The following is a 12,926-nucleotide window of genomic DNA, read 5'->3' on the forward strand; positions in this document are numbered from 1 at the left end:
CCCCCTCACCTCCTCACCCCCCTCACCCATCATCTCAACCCATCCCCCACCCACTCCTCCGAAAGGGGAAGGCCCTTGGGGAGTCAACAAAGCCTGGCACATTGAGCTGAGGCAGGACCAAGCCCCTCCCCACTGCATCAAGGCTGAATAAGGTATCCCACCATAGGGAATGGGGTCCATAAAGTCAGCTCATGTATTGGGGATGGATCCTGGTCCCACTGCCAGGGGCCCCTCCAAAAAAACCAAGCTACACAACTGTCGCCCACCTGCTGAGGGACTCGTTCAGTCGAGACCGTTTCTAAGGTGCACAGCTGGCTCCCCACTGCTTCTCTCACTTCCAGCCCCTCCCCCCACACCACAGTGCCGCCCCCCCCCCAATCTCATCAGTCTGGAGGCCTTATCCCTCCTCCTCTAGCCTGGCTGCCTCTTGAATGAATTCTCCCACCCTCAGTGTTCCGCTGCGGTGGCTGGCATAGCATGCTGCTGACAGATTCTCCCCGTGTGCTGCAGGCAGATTCTCCCCGTGTGCTGCAGGCAGATTCTCCCCGTGTGCTGCAGGCAGATTTTCCCTGTGAGCTGCAGGCAGTCTCTCTCCCCTTGGCAGAGACACAACATTCTGCCCCCATGAGCTGCAAGCAGCCCTGTGGGAGACCTGTTTCCTTTTTTATTTTTAAGGATTTACTTACTTTGTGATTTTTGAATTTTTATTTATTTATTTCTACGTTGTATGGGGCTTTTGCCTGCATATATGCCTGTGAACCATTTATATGCCTGGTACCTACAGAGACCCCTGGAACTGGAGTTGCAGACAGTTCTGAGATGCATTTTGGGTACTGGGAATCAACACTGAGTCCTCTAGAAAGAGCAGCAAGTGCTCACGATCATTGAGCCATCTCTCCAGCTTGGGTTTTTGTTTTTGTTATTTTTTTTTTCTTCATAAGCTTCTAGAGCTATCAGGGTTGTTGGCTCCAAACGCCAGGAGTGAATTCTGGTTGATTTAAACAGAGACAGAATTCAGTGAGCTGGCCTGGCATTAGTTCTGAGAGCAAGAACCTGAGTAACCAGACTCAAACCTTTGAAAGTTCGCCACATAGCTCAAGCTGGCCTTGAATTCAAAGATCTGCCTGCGTCTGCCTCTTGAGTGTTAGGATCAAAATCACCACACCCTGCCACTTTTTTCCCAGACAGGATCTTGTGTAGTTTAGGCTGACCTTGAACTTGTTAAGTAGCCAAGGATGACTTTGAACTTCTGACCTCCCTACCTCTGTCTTCCCAGTCCTGGGATTATAAACATGCACCATTGCATTGGATTTGTGCAGTTCTGAGGACTGAACCCAAAGCTTTGTACATACTTGTCAGTCATCTACCAATGGAGGCAGAGTCTACGCTGTTGTGGCTACGTCTGGACAACAGGTGCATCTGTACTAGTTAGTTCTCTGGTGGCTGTGAGAAAAGACAGGACAAAAAGTCATTTAATGGAGGAAGGGCTTATGCCGACTGACAGTTTGGGGAGGGATACTGTCTATTAGGGTGGGAAGCATGGTGCCAGCAGTTAGTGGTTATGGTATGACTTTGATTTTAACCACCACAGTGGACTGAGGTGAAATTTCATGCTGCCGTGTGGCACTGTTTCTGAGAAGACACGAACAAATGTCTTCTCCTCCCAGACGGGGAAAGCAAGGATAGCCTCAAAGTCCAACTTGGTGAACCAGTGAGTTTTATTGGGGTTACTTACAGGAATAAGGGTGAGGGGTTACTCACAGGATCAGAAACGACTCCAGAGATGGCTGCATCACCAAAGTCCACCCCAGCGTGAGTGGCAGCTCACAAAAGCTGAAAACTGTTGGGAGCAGTGAGACCCCAGATCCTGAATTTCTTGTAATCCCCTGATCTGAGTGCCTACAGCTGCTCTGAGCACGAGACCTTCAGGAGTTCCTGATGGCAGTGGTTTCTGGTGGATTTGGCTAGGGCGTGGCTATGTCTATATAATCTGCCCCTGAACACAATAAAGGGGGCATTCTTGAGGAATTCAAGGATGACCCATGTCTCTGTGTGTGTTTGTGTATTTTAACCTCCAGCCCCCTTGCCCGAAACTCGTGAACTGGGTAATAGCACACCGAGTGCAGACATGGGGGCGCAGTGCGCGGCAGAAAACAAGCCGGGCAATGGTGCTGGTGAACGCTTTTAATTGGGAGGCAGAGGCAGGTGGATCTCTGTGGGTTCAAGACCAGCCTGGTCTACAAAGTAAGTTCCAAGACAGGCACCAAAGCTACAGAGAAACACTGTCTCATGGGGAGAAAAAAAAAAAAAGCGGAGAACCTAGAGCACACTGCATAACTTGCAGACAACTCAATGGACTGGAGAGTATTCTTTTAGGCAGGTCAGTTGACCTGAGCTTCGTCCAGACAGCCCAGGTTGGCAGTAGGTGTCTTTCGTCTTTCATCAATCCGTACATATGCTCTGGGAAGGAGGAAACTAATGCATCTGATCTATATGCTCTGGGAAGGAGGAGACTAATGCATCTGCTCAGTTTCAGGGATTTCCTGAACTCTTTAAGTTGTTTATTTTCTGATCTTATGGAGCGGAGCGTCCCTGCAGGATGGAAAGCTTCATCTCCCTGAAAGCATCCCTGTTTCACTTCCCCTTTAACACCAGGAGTCTTAACCTTCCTGTACATGAGAGAGAGTCTTAGTCTGGGAGGAAATAGCTATGCGCGTGTAGTGCTGATTTACGTTCCCCTAATTGCTGATGTGTTCTCATTGGTCATTTTATATCTCCTCTGGAGAAAGTCTAATCAGGTTTATCCATGAGTTACCACTGTCTTACATGTTACTGACATTAGATCCTCACCAGATGTGTAATTTGCGAATATTTCTCACAGTCTATAGTCTGTCATTTAATTTCATTCACAAAGTCTTTCTTTAAAGTATTTATTAGTATTTATTTGTTTGTATGCGTGCATCTGTGTGAGTGGATAAGAACGTATAAGTGCAGTTGCCCTAGGAGGCCGGAAGAGGAAGAGCATGTCCCATTTCGCCGAGCAGGAGCTATAGGTGGGTGTGAGGCATCTGGTGGAGCTGGGAGCCTAACTGGGGTTCTCTGTAAGAGAAGCGAGTGCTCTGAACTACTGAGTCATCTCTCCAGCTCCTTCACAGAGTCCCTTGAGGACTACCAGCTTTGTACACTGCACACTGATGAAGTCCAATCTGCCTCTCACTCCTTTGGTTTTCTGTATTGTCAGAGCCGTGGTCAGAGGTTTGTGCTTTCTGTGTAAGCTTTGGTTTTAGCACCCACATTCAGGCCAGGGACCATTTCCAGTGAATCGATTCGGTGGTGTGAAGTCTGGGTGGATGTCAGCTGTCTCAGGGACATATTGAAGCTGTCCTCTCCCTCTCGAATTGTCTTGACCCCTTCAGGAATCTGTTCTCATGATGCTTGATGTTCTCCTGATAGTTCTTAGAATTATTTCCTACTAGAGGTTGTCCTCCCCGACGTGAGGAGCTGTCCCCTCTTCCCTGTCGTCTGGCACTTTCTTGGCTGTTCACAGAACCCTTGGCATATTTCCGGGGCTCTTCCTGCATGAGTGAGTCTCACACGTGGCGATCATTGCTCCTGTCCTCAGGATCCACTACTGTCTCTTCCTCCACTTAGTCAGACACCTTGACCTGTTGGGTACGTTCTCTTTGGTGCTCAAATCCCCCGCAGGCTCAGAGATGCTGTGGCAAAGGCTGGCCTCGGATTGTAAATCACCCCGAGGACTCAAAGCCTTCACTGTTTGTGGCCCAATGTATACAAAAGATTTTGCAGATTCTTTCCCACCCAGTTGCTCTTTCTTTGTGGTGTGTGTATACGTCCATGCCTTGTCTTCTCTTCTGTCCAGGTAGGCAACATCACTCCATCATTTTGCCTGGATCATTGCATTTCCAGCTGTTTTCCCTGATGCCACACTTGCTGCCTCCAGTCTAGTCTTAATATAACACCTGGAAGGATGCTAAGCATGTGCCACCGATTGCCTGTGTCGAACCGTCCAGGTCTGTCTGAGAGAAAGCCAATGTCCTTACAGTGACCCGTAGCCACCCTTGCTGGTCCTGCCCTCTTGCTGCCTGGTCTCAGGCCAGTCTTCTCGGGTATCACCTGCTATAGATGCCCTGCCCTCTAGTCTGCTTTTGGAACCAGCCCAGCTCTCTCCCCCAGGTCTGTACCCCGTGTTCCTTCCATGTTGTTCCTGAACTGTTTCCTTTACTGTAGTTCAAACGTCAGCTTGGTGAGGTTGGCTCAGACAATTCAACTTAAAGTAACGCCCTCCCCCGCCCCCTGTATCAACACTCTCTGTATAACTTGTTCCGTTTGATTTTCCCCGTAACATTTATGACCTTTTAGATAATTTATAATTACATGAATCAGGTCAATCAGGAGAAAGAATGGCACAATAGATAGAACAGGAATGGTTTACGTAATGAACAATCAACAATACAAATGTACAGACAGCTCTAAAGAGTAGCTAGAGGCTGCAGGATGTGGTTTCGGGGGGGGGATCCCCTCCACAAGGCCTGGTTCACACTTGGTGGGGAAAAGGTGTGGCTGCAGCCCAGGGTGTCTGCCCTGGGTCAGGGATGGGAATAATCAGGAAACAGGAGAGCGAACAGAGAAAGGCTCATGTGCTTCCTAGCAAGCAGGAAGCTTGTGTTTTCTGACAGGTCTGCATCTTCATAGAAAGCCATTTGGGGCCCGCAGAGGCCGGTGGGACTGAACGCCCTGATTGGCCTGATGTGTTCAGAGCTCCATGGGATAGACAAAAGACAGAGCTCTGCAGTCGACCTGAACAAGTGCCCGAATGAGATAAATACAGATTCTCCACGAGAAAGGCAGTGATGTTCGTCTTTTCATCTGTTCTCTTCCCTTGTACTTCCCTCAGACTCGACCGTCCCGCACACGGCCCCCCCTTGTGCTTCCACGCCAGACACACGTGTATTTGTGTACAAATTTACTTGTGCATCCTGCAAATGAAAGAAAACAAGCAAAATTTGTCTTTCTGAGTCTGTTAAGAATAAGCCAGGCCAAGATTTAGGGGAAGGACTATTCTCAGTGACTCATGCCTACCAGCCCTATATCTTTAGTCTGCAGAATGCCCACAAATAGAGCCCCTAGTCAGAAATAAGTCTTCACCACATGGGCCTGGGATGGATGCTTTGGGTCCAAACATGACAGCATGGTAATTTATTTCACCTCTGCTCTTCAAGTATGTGCGTTAGGAAAACATGGAAGTAGATGCAGGCAAAACAGATTGGGAAGCTGTGAGGCTGTTATGTGTACCATAGCTTCTGGGGGGCTGTGGGGTTGGGCCTTCAGCATTTCCAGTCACAGACTAAGTCAGCAGCAGATTGACAGTGGACCTGGCTCAGTCAATCACACGGGCAGGTTCAGGGAATCAGACACGGGTGCCAGTGTGGTGAGGTGCTCAGAGGAATGAATCAATAAAGGACAGGCTGGCACTTTCCCCATGATTTTGAAATGATAGCCTGTTTTCTAATCTCTGGTCCTAAAGAGCACCAGCTCCGCCCGCTCACACCCAGAAAGTCAGGCCTCCTGATCAACACCTTCTATAGTGAGGTCAAGACCTAGGCCCTGTCAGCTCCTCAGCACAAGCCAGGGCGAGTCAGAGCATGCTCATTAAGATTGTTTGTGGATACTTGAGCCCGTCCACCTTTGGTCCAGACAGGCACAGAGATGCCATTGTGGGACCAGCACCCATCTCCAGAGCCATGGAGTGTAGACAGCCACACAGGAAATGAAATCCTTCCAGACCTGACCTTCTAGGTTTCAGGGCAGGTGGCCAGTTCAGGAACTGCGGAGTGGGGAGTGGAAGGCACAGTTCCTACTGGGAAGGAAGCTGGGCTAAGCTCTGAAGCCAGGGCAGACATTATGAATTCAGAACACAGGTTGGCACATGGGGTCGTAATCCTTTTTGCATCATTTAACCAAAAAGAATGTGGAGATCCTGTGGGTACCCATAGATAATGAGGAGGGAAGCTGTAGACTCCAGAAGAATGAAGTTCAATAGGAGCACGGGGGTGGGCTCAGGTCAGGCTGTGATGGACGCTGGTCCTTCATCCCACCTCAGGGCACAAGATGGCAAGAAATGAACACACATGGACCTCAGTTGCACCAGGGCAGCCCTGGCTCTGAAATGTCCTCTCAGCAGGTCCTCAGATGACAAGAACAGCAGAAGGCCAAGGCCCTTGTTGGAGATGAATCCCCTGAGCTCTCAGAGGTGAACCCCCCTCACCTGTCCCTTCAGGGGACAAATATTCATGTGTGGCTGGAATTCTTCATGCAGTCAACTTAAAATCGTGTGAACTGTGGAAATGGAGCCCTACCTGCTGGTTGAGGAGCATTGACTGGGCAGTGGAAAAAGACCTGGGCATCTGAGAGTAAAAAGTACCCTAAGGGCCCATAGCTGGGCCAGTGTCATGGTGTGGCCTAGTGTGGCAGGGGGTCTGGCCTGATGATGTTCAAACTGACAAGAGTCAGGAGTCTGTGTCCCCACTTACAGGGAGGTCCAGCTGGGGTGTCCATGCACGAAAAGGACAATGAAGTCGGCTCCCTCCCGGGGAGTGGCCAGGCCATCTGGGGACTAGCAACAGTCTCTGGTGGTATAACTCAGCCCCATTCTCCATACAGGAGGTCAGAATCCAGGTCTCAGAAGACACAGTTCAGGGCAGCCATGGCAGATGGAGGACAGGGCTGTGAAAGGAAGCCTGGCTGTCCCTCCCTGCCCCTAACTCACTCATCTTCCCAGTGTCCTTTGTGAACACAAGTCTTGGTGGCACAGACATTGCAGGGCATTATGTGTCTTTCCTCATCTGTGGGTGACATTGAGTTCATTGTCATCAGATCCCAACAACAACAACCTTCCACCTCCATGATGGATGTGGATTTGGCCATGAGAGAAGGACAGGAGGGACATGGTCAGTGCCAAATGGGCACACATCCCTGGCCACGGGGGATATAAAGGGCACCGTGTGAGCAGCCAGAGCAGACCTTCCCCAGGTGACCTGCCTTGTGTGAGAGACCAGCTAGCGACTGAAGATGAAGAGCCTGCTCTTGACCTTCACACTTCTGGGGCTGGTGGCTGTCCTGAAGGCCCAGGAAATTCCATCAGATGACCAGGAGGATGTGAGGAGGGGAATGACAGTGGGGAGGGGTGGGGTAAAGGCATGGCCTTCTGCTTGGTGCTGGTAGATTTGAGCTGAGGTGCAGCATGTTTCCTTGAAGGTTGAACTTGACCTTGCACTGAGCAGTCAGAACTGGGCTTCCACTATACTAACAGAAGATGGGTATTCTCCTGAAGATAGAGGTTTAGAACAGAAATCAGATTTTGGGGAGGGGTTCTTGTTAACATGATACCCAGAGCTAGAAGGCCTCCTAGACAAGAGCATTCATTCAGTACTGAGGTATAGGCCTCAAGAGTGTAGATACCTGGACAGGGAGTACACACTTTCTACCATCATGGGGTTGGGTAGTCTAAAGCGCTGATATCTACTTTCTGACCAAGGTCCTGGGATACACAGGGTTAGCACTTTTCAGTGGCTGCAGCCTGGGCACTGAGTGTCTATTCAGGTGCTAGCCTATATACTGGAGCCTGGGATAGGAAGAGGACCATGATTGGGCATGTGCAAAGCTTTGTCTCCTGCAGTACTCTGGGACCTGGTATCCAAAGGCCATGATACACAATGGCAGCCTACCCAGTCACAAGATCCCCTCGAAGGTTTTCCCTGTGAAGGTAACAGCCCTGGAAACAGGAGACATGGAGGCCAACATTATAATATGGTACGTGTACCCAACTGTGTACCTCTATAGTTGTCTGTCTCTCCCTTGCTACCCATGTTTTGAGTTTGGAAAACTAGAAATCTCCACCTTTGAGGGGACACAGTCCCAAGCAATTCCCTAAAGCAGGAACATGGAATTTAGGAGATCACCTGACCAGGGCTGATTCACCAAAAGAGCTGAGAGGATCCGCCATGCTGCTGAGAGCAGGCTGACTGTGGACTTGTGTTTACAGGAAGAATGGTCAGTGCCATGACGTTAAAATCCTGATGAAGAAAACTGATGAGCCTGGCAAATTCACCACCTGTGAGTCCCTGTGTCAGGGTGTCCTGCAGCGACAGCCCTTGGATAGATGGGTCCTTGCCTGGTCCAACTTGTAGAACTGACCATCCACTCACTTTCCACGTACCAGATATAGAGGTTGTTGTGTAGTCAACCCTAGCATCTGACTGGCTCTTGGTCCCCTGCCTAGATCTCAGCTCTTGACCCATGAGAAAACCATGCTAAAGAGCAGAAAGACAGACACAGAGATGGATGTTCAGGCTTGAATCCAACCTCAGCCCCTTTCTCTGAACATCTTAGCTGGGCTTGACAGCTTCCAAGAAATGACTCCTGTCTAACTATGGAGAGGATTGAAAGTCCAAGGCTAGACTAGACAGGTCTCCTGGGTGACCACCGAAATATTCCAAGGTGTTCCCACATGTGGTCTGCAATGGTGCCTCAAGGATAAAACACTGAGAGCTATTTCTATTCACCTGCAGTTCACGGGAAGAAGTCCCTTTATATCACTGAGCTGCCGGTGAAGGACCACTATATCTTCTACTGTGAAGGCCATCACAACGGGAAGTTCTTTGGCATGGGAAAGCTCATGGGTGAGTGTAGTGATGAGGCGAGCAGGCCTACTTTTTGTCCTACCTCGCTCCCACAAGGCTAGCTTTACACCAGAAATAACAACACACAAATTGTATTTTTTATTTTTATTTTTTTTTTGATTTTTCGAGACAGGGTTTCTCCATAGCTTTTGGTTCCTATCCTGGAACTAGCTCTTGTAGACCAGGCTGGCCTCGAACACACAGAGATCCGCCTGCCTCTGCTGGGATTAAAGGTGTGCGCCACGACCGCCCGGCTAAATTGTATTCTTTTAAACACTCCTTGGCCCATTAGCTCTAGCCTCTTACTGGCTAATTCTCACATCTTGATTAACCCATTTCTATTAATGCGTGTAGCAATACGAGAGGTGGCTAACCGGAAAGTTTCAGCATGTCTGACATATCGGCAGGCTCAATAGCAGATGCCCCACTTCCCTTCTTCCCAGCATTCTGTTCTGTCTACTCTACCCACCTGTGTTCTGACCTATCAGGCCAAGCAGTTTCTTTATTAATTAACCAATGAAAGCAACAGATAGACAGATGACCCTCCTCCATTAGGTGAGGCTCCACGGAGGCCCTAAGAGCTGTGTCTGGTCTCTGCTTCCAGCAACCATGCCTGGCACTCGGGGCTGGGAAGCTCTTGGTGCTGTGCCCAGGGTACTGCCCAGGAAATGTGTGACATCCAAAGAGAAAAGTGGCTAAAACTGGGTTGGCATGGGGCTTTTGTGGCCTTTGGAGACCGGAGCACTCAGGAACGGTCTCCACCCCTGGAACCGGCAAATGCCACTTCCAGGGAATCTCAGTCATGGGTCAGGTCAAAGGGTATGTCCTGACAGAGGCCTTTATGGAGGGTAGGGATCCTACAGGGTCAGGGGACAGTCTTATGTCCCTGAGATTCAGGGCTCTTACAGGTTTGTGGAGTGACCTGTAAGTCTGCAGAGGTTCTGCCTAGGGCCAGATGGTCCCTCACGTCTGAGTGTCCACACCCAGTTCATTGTTAACTCCAGGGTCCTCTCCCAACCTTTGTGTAGGTTAATGCTCCTGTCCTTGTGTCTCTGGCTCTATGCAGAGCTGAGCTCCACCCCTTAAGCCTGCCCCACCTCCCCACAGGGAGAAACCCTGAGGAAAACCCAGAGGCCATGGAAGAATTTAAGAAATTTGTACAGCATAAGGGACTCAGAGAGGAAAACATCTTTGTACCAGAGTTAAAAGGTGAGAACAGGACTGTCCATGCCTCTCTCTGTGTCCCTGTGTCATTGCTACCATACGATGAGGCCCCCAACCATGTCTGTCTCTGTGCTTCTACGTCCTCTCTGTGCCTGGTCTTATTGTCCCTTCGTGTGGTTTCATGTCTGTTCTTGTCCCTTGTGTCTCTGTGGTATCTCCAGCATTTTCTCAGGGTCATGCAGAACTCAGTGTCACAATGTCACAATCTGAGCTCTGTCCCTTGGTGTCTCCATGCACATCCAAGTCTCCTGTGCTCTGTCCACTCTCTCCCTTGCTCTCTCTGGATCCCTGGTTTCTGCACTGTACCTTCAAGGTCCTGTTACCTCTCCCAGGGTTGCCAGGCCCTGCCTCAGGTTTTGCCTGGGGGAGGGTCTGAGCCTCCAGTGTGATGGGGTCCTCTACAGGGCCCTTCTCACTCCTGGTCTTCTTTTGGTTTCTACAGAGCACTGTGTGCCTGAAAGCGACTAGGGTAAGTCTCCCCCACCCTGCCCCACCTGTAGGAATGTGGAGAAGCCTAGAATGTGGGGCTCAGAGAGACCTGGTCCTCATCCCATCCCCACAGAGAGGTGTTGTCACCAGGGAGGTGGCCCTGAGTGTAGTTGCCAGGACTGATGGGAAGTCCATCCTTTTGATCATGATCTCTCCTAGTCCCTGGTCTCTGCCTTGCCCTGTTCTTCCCATTCTCTCCAGAGAGGCAGAATCATGGGAGTGGTGAGGGATCTCTTCTGAATGTCCCAGCTCCTAGGAGGGACCACACAGAACTATGGGGAAAGAGATCCATGTCCATGGTTCCGCTGACCGCTGCTCCTACACATTTGGGGGGACTTATCTCTCTTCTGTCACAGCAGCTACCCAGGTTTGCACCTGCTGAGCAAGCCTTGCTGCCCAACCCTGACTGGGACATCCCTGTACCACACCTCTTCTGGACCAATCTCCCCATTGCCCGCCCCCCAATCCTTGTCCAACCCTCCCCCACCTGACACCAAATAAAGCCTTTTAGCAGTCCTCTGGCTCAGCCTGTCTGTGAAGGGCCTTGGCTGTACTTGAAGAGCCTGCTGGCAGCAGAGACATGGGAAAAGTACAGCGACATTGAAGGGCAGGTGTCCAAGGAACATGGCATCTGACTTTCCTGGAGAGCCATGTGAGGTCCTAGAGCCCCACCCGGTGAGCCACTGACTGTCAGACTGGACCCTGTCTAGAGTGTCTGAGAAACCCCTGGGAAGAGGGCTGTGAGGGGTCATCAGGGCTTTGGGCAGTGTGACTGTCACAGCCGGGCCCCTAGTCCAGGAGGACTTAGTGTACTTCCGGGGAGACCCCTGCTTGAGAAGCCTAGCTCAGTGACAGGGTGGTGCTAGGGTGGGTAGCTCCTCCATCATGTCCCCTCAGAAAACACAGAAGCAGCCACAGCCTCCCTCACAGTCTTTCAAGGACAAGTGTGTAGGGTTTCACTGTCCAACAGGGACATGGCCACCACAGTGTGGGAGAAGATGCCCGACCCCAGGTTATCAGTACAGCGTCAAAGTGCAATCACCATGGTGCTGGCTGTCCAGCATGCCACCTTTGCTGAGGGTTGCTGGAACTCAGGCCACTGTCCCTCAGCTCAGTGACCCTCCAGTCTAACTCCGTCTGATTGGCTGTCCTCTCTGAATTCTTCTCCTTCTGGACCTAGCTCTTGCTGGGAGCTCCTAAAAGTTCCTAAGGAGGTGCAGCTCTGCAGGTACAGGTGGGGCCTGAGGCATCCAGGCCACTTTGGCGGGCAGAGCCAGGCCAGGCTGAATCCCACATACCAGGCTCTCTTTTGGATTGAGCCATGCACAATGCATGGATTTAACTGTGGGTTCCAGAATAGCCTCAAATTCAAACATTTGATGCTGTTCTCTTTTGTAATCAGTACTTCACGAAAACTTCCAGTTGAATCCAAAATATGCAGAGACTGCAATCTGATACCACATCCCATTACAGTATCTCAGCTCCCTGCCCCCTGGGACTGAGCTGTGACCCTGGGCACTGGGTGTGAAAGCTCAGGGCTGGGACTGTGCCCTGGAGCAGTGAGCAGAATCCTAGCAGGACTCAAAGTGGAGAGGCCTCCTCCTGACAGCTGCCCTCCACTGAGCCTTTGCTGACTTCCTGGGCTCCATTACTGCTGGAAGCGAAGCACCAGGGACTCAATTTGGGCAGGGACCACTTCCTTTCTTTGAACTTGGAACCCATTTTCCTTGAAGACATACTGACCAAGCAATCATCTTATGGTTTGCTGTGGTTAGTTGAGCCCTCATGACCTCTAGGGAGCTTTTTCAGGTGGTCTGACCACAGGTTAGCTGCTGGGCAGATAGCAAGATAGAGCCAAAGACACTTTAAGAATGTCATGTTTCCACCACCGTGTTTATGCAGGAATGCACAAGTTATGGCCTAGGTGTGGCGGTCATGGGACAGCTTCATGGGCACAGCGCTCTTTCCAGCTGTACCTGGGTTCTGGGATTGAGTCAAGTGGTCAGGGTGGGTGCATCTAGTGTGCTTCTCACTCACAGAGAGACCCTGCTGGTACCAATGGTCTTTTCTCTTTGCCACTAGAGGCACCTAAGGACGGGATCTTCACACTAGTGTGTTAGTTTTCTGTGCTGTGCTAAAATACTCTGGCATCACCACGTAAGGAAGGAGGGAGTTTTGCTCACATTTTCAGATCACAGTCTGTCAAGAATCCAAGGTGGCAGCAGCTAGAGGGAACTGGTCACATCAAATCCACAGTCAAGCAGCAGAACTGGGACAGCCAGAAGACTCAGTGTAAACGATCTTGTCACCAAGCCTGACCCTGTAGTGATAAGTGCGGCGGGGCTGCGTCCCCAGCACCCCGGCCGCCTGCTAGCTTATGCCCGAAATAACAACACACAAACTGTATTCATTTAAAGACTGCTTGGCCCATTTCTATCTAGCCTATTCTAGGCTAATTCTCGCACCTGGACTAGCCCATTTCTAATAATGTGTGTAAGCACCCCAAGGTGCGCT

At 50.5% G+C, this 12,926-nt stretch overlaps 1 protein-coding gene across 1 annotated transcript; it reads left to right on the forward strand.

Annotated features, from left to right (window-relative positions):
• The first annotated feature begins 7,089 nt into the window (after nt 1–7,089).
• On the forward strand, nt 7,090–11,047 carry LOC126509323 (odorant-binding protein 2a-like). Its single transcript, XM_050155167.1, has 6 exons — nt 7,090–7,176; nt 7,697–7,830; nt 8,063–8,133; nt 8,589–8,699; nt 9,807–9,908; nt 10,953–11,047. The coding sequence occupies exons 1-6, from the start codon at nt 7,090–7,092 to the stop codon at nt 11,045–11,047; spliced, it is 600 nt and encodes a 199-aa protein (XP_050011124.1).
• The last annotated feature ends 1,879 nt before the right edge of the window (nt 11,048–12,926 follow it).

Source organism: Alexandromys fortis, unplaced genomic scaffold, assembly GCF_014885135.2.
Source record: "Alexandromys fortis isolate MF-2015 unplaced genomic scaffold, M_Fortis_MF-2015_v1.1 scaffold_72, whole genome shotgun sequence".
NCBI classification, from domain to species: domain Eukaryota; kingdom Metazoa; phylum Chordata; class Mammalia; order Rodentia; family Cricetidae; genus Alexandromys; species Alexandromys fortis.

Coding starts and splice junctions, on each gene's coding strand:
- LOC126509323 (XM_050155167.1), top strand. CDS start 7,090: ATGAAGAGCCTGCTCTTGACCTTCACACTTCTGGGGCTGGTGGCTGTC. Junction 7,831..8,062: donor GAGGCCAACATTATAATATG/GTACGTGTACCC, acceptor TTGTGTTTACAG/GAAGAATGGTCAGTGCCATG. Junction 8,700..9,806: donor TGGCATGGGAAAGCTCATGG/GTGAGTGTAGTG, acceptor ACCTCCCCACAG/GGAGAAACCCTGAGGAAAAC.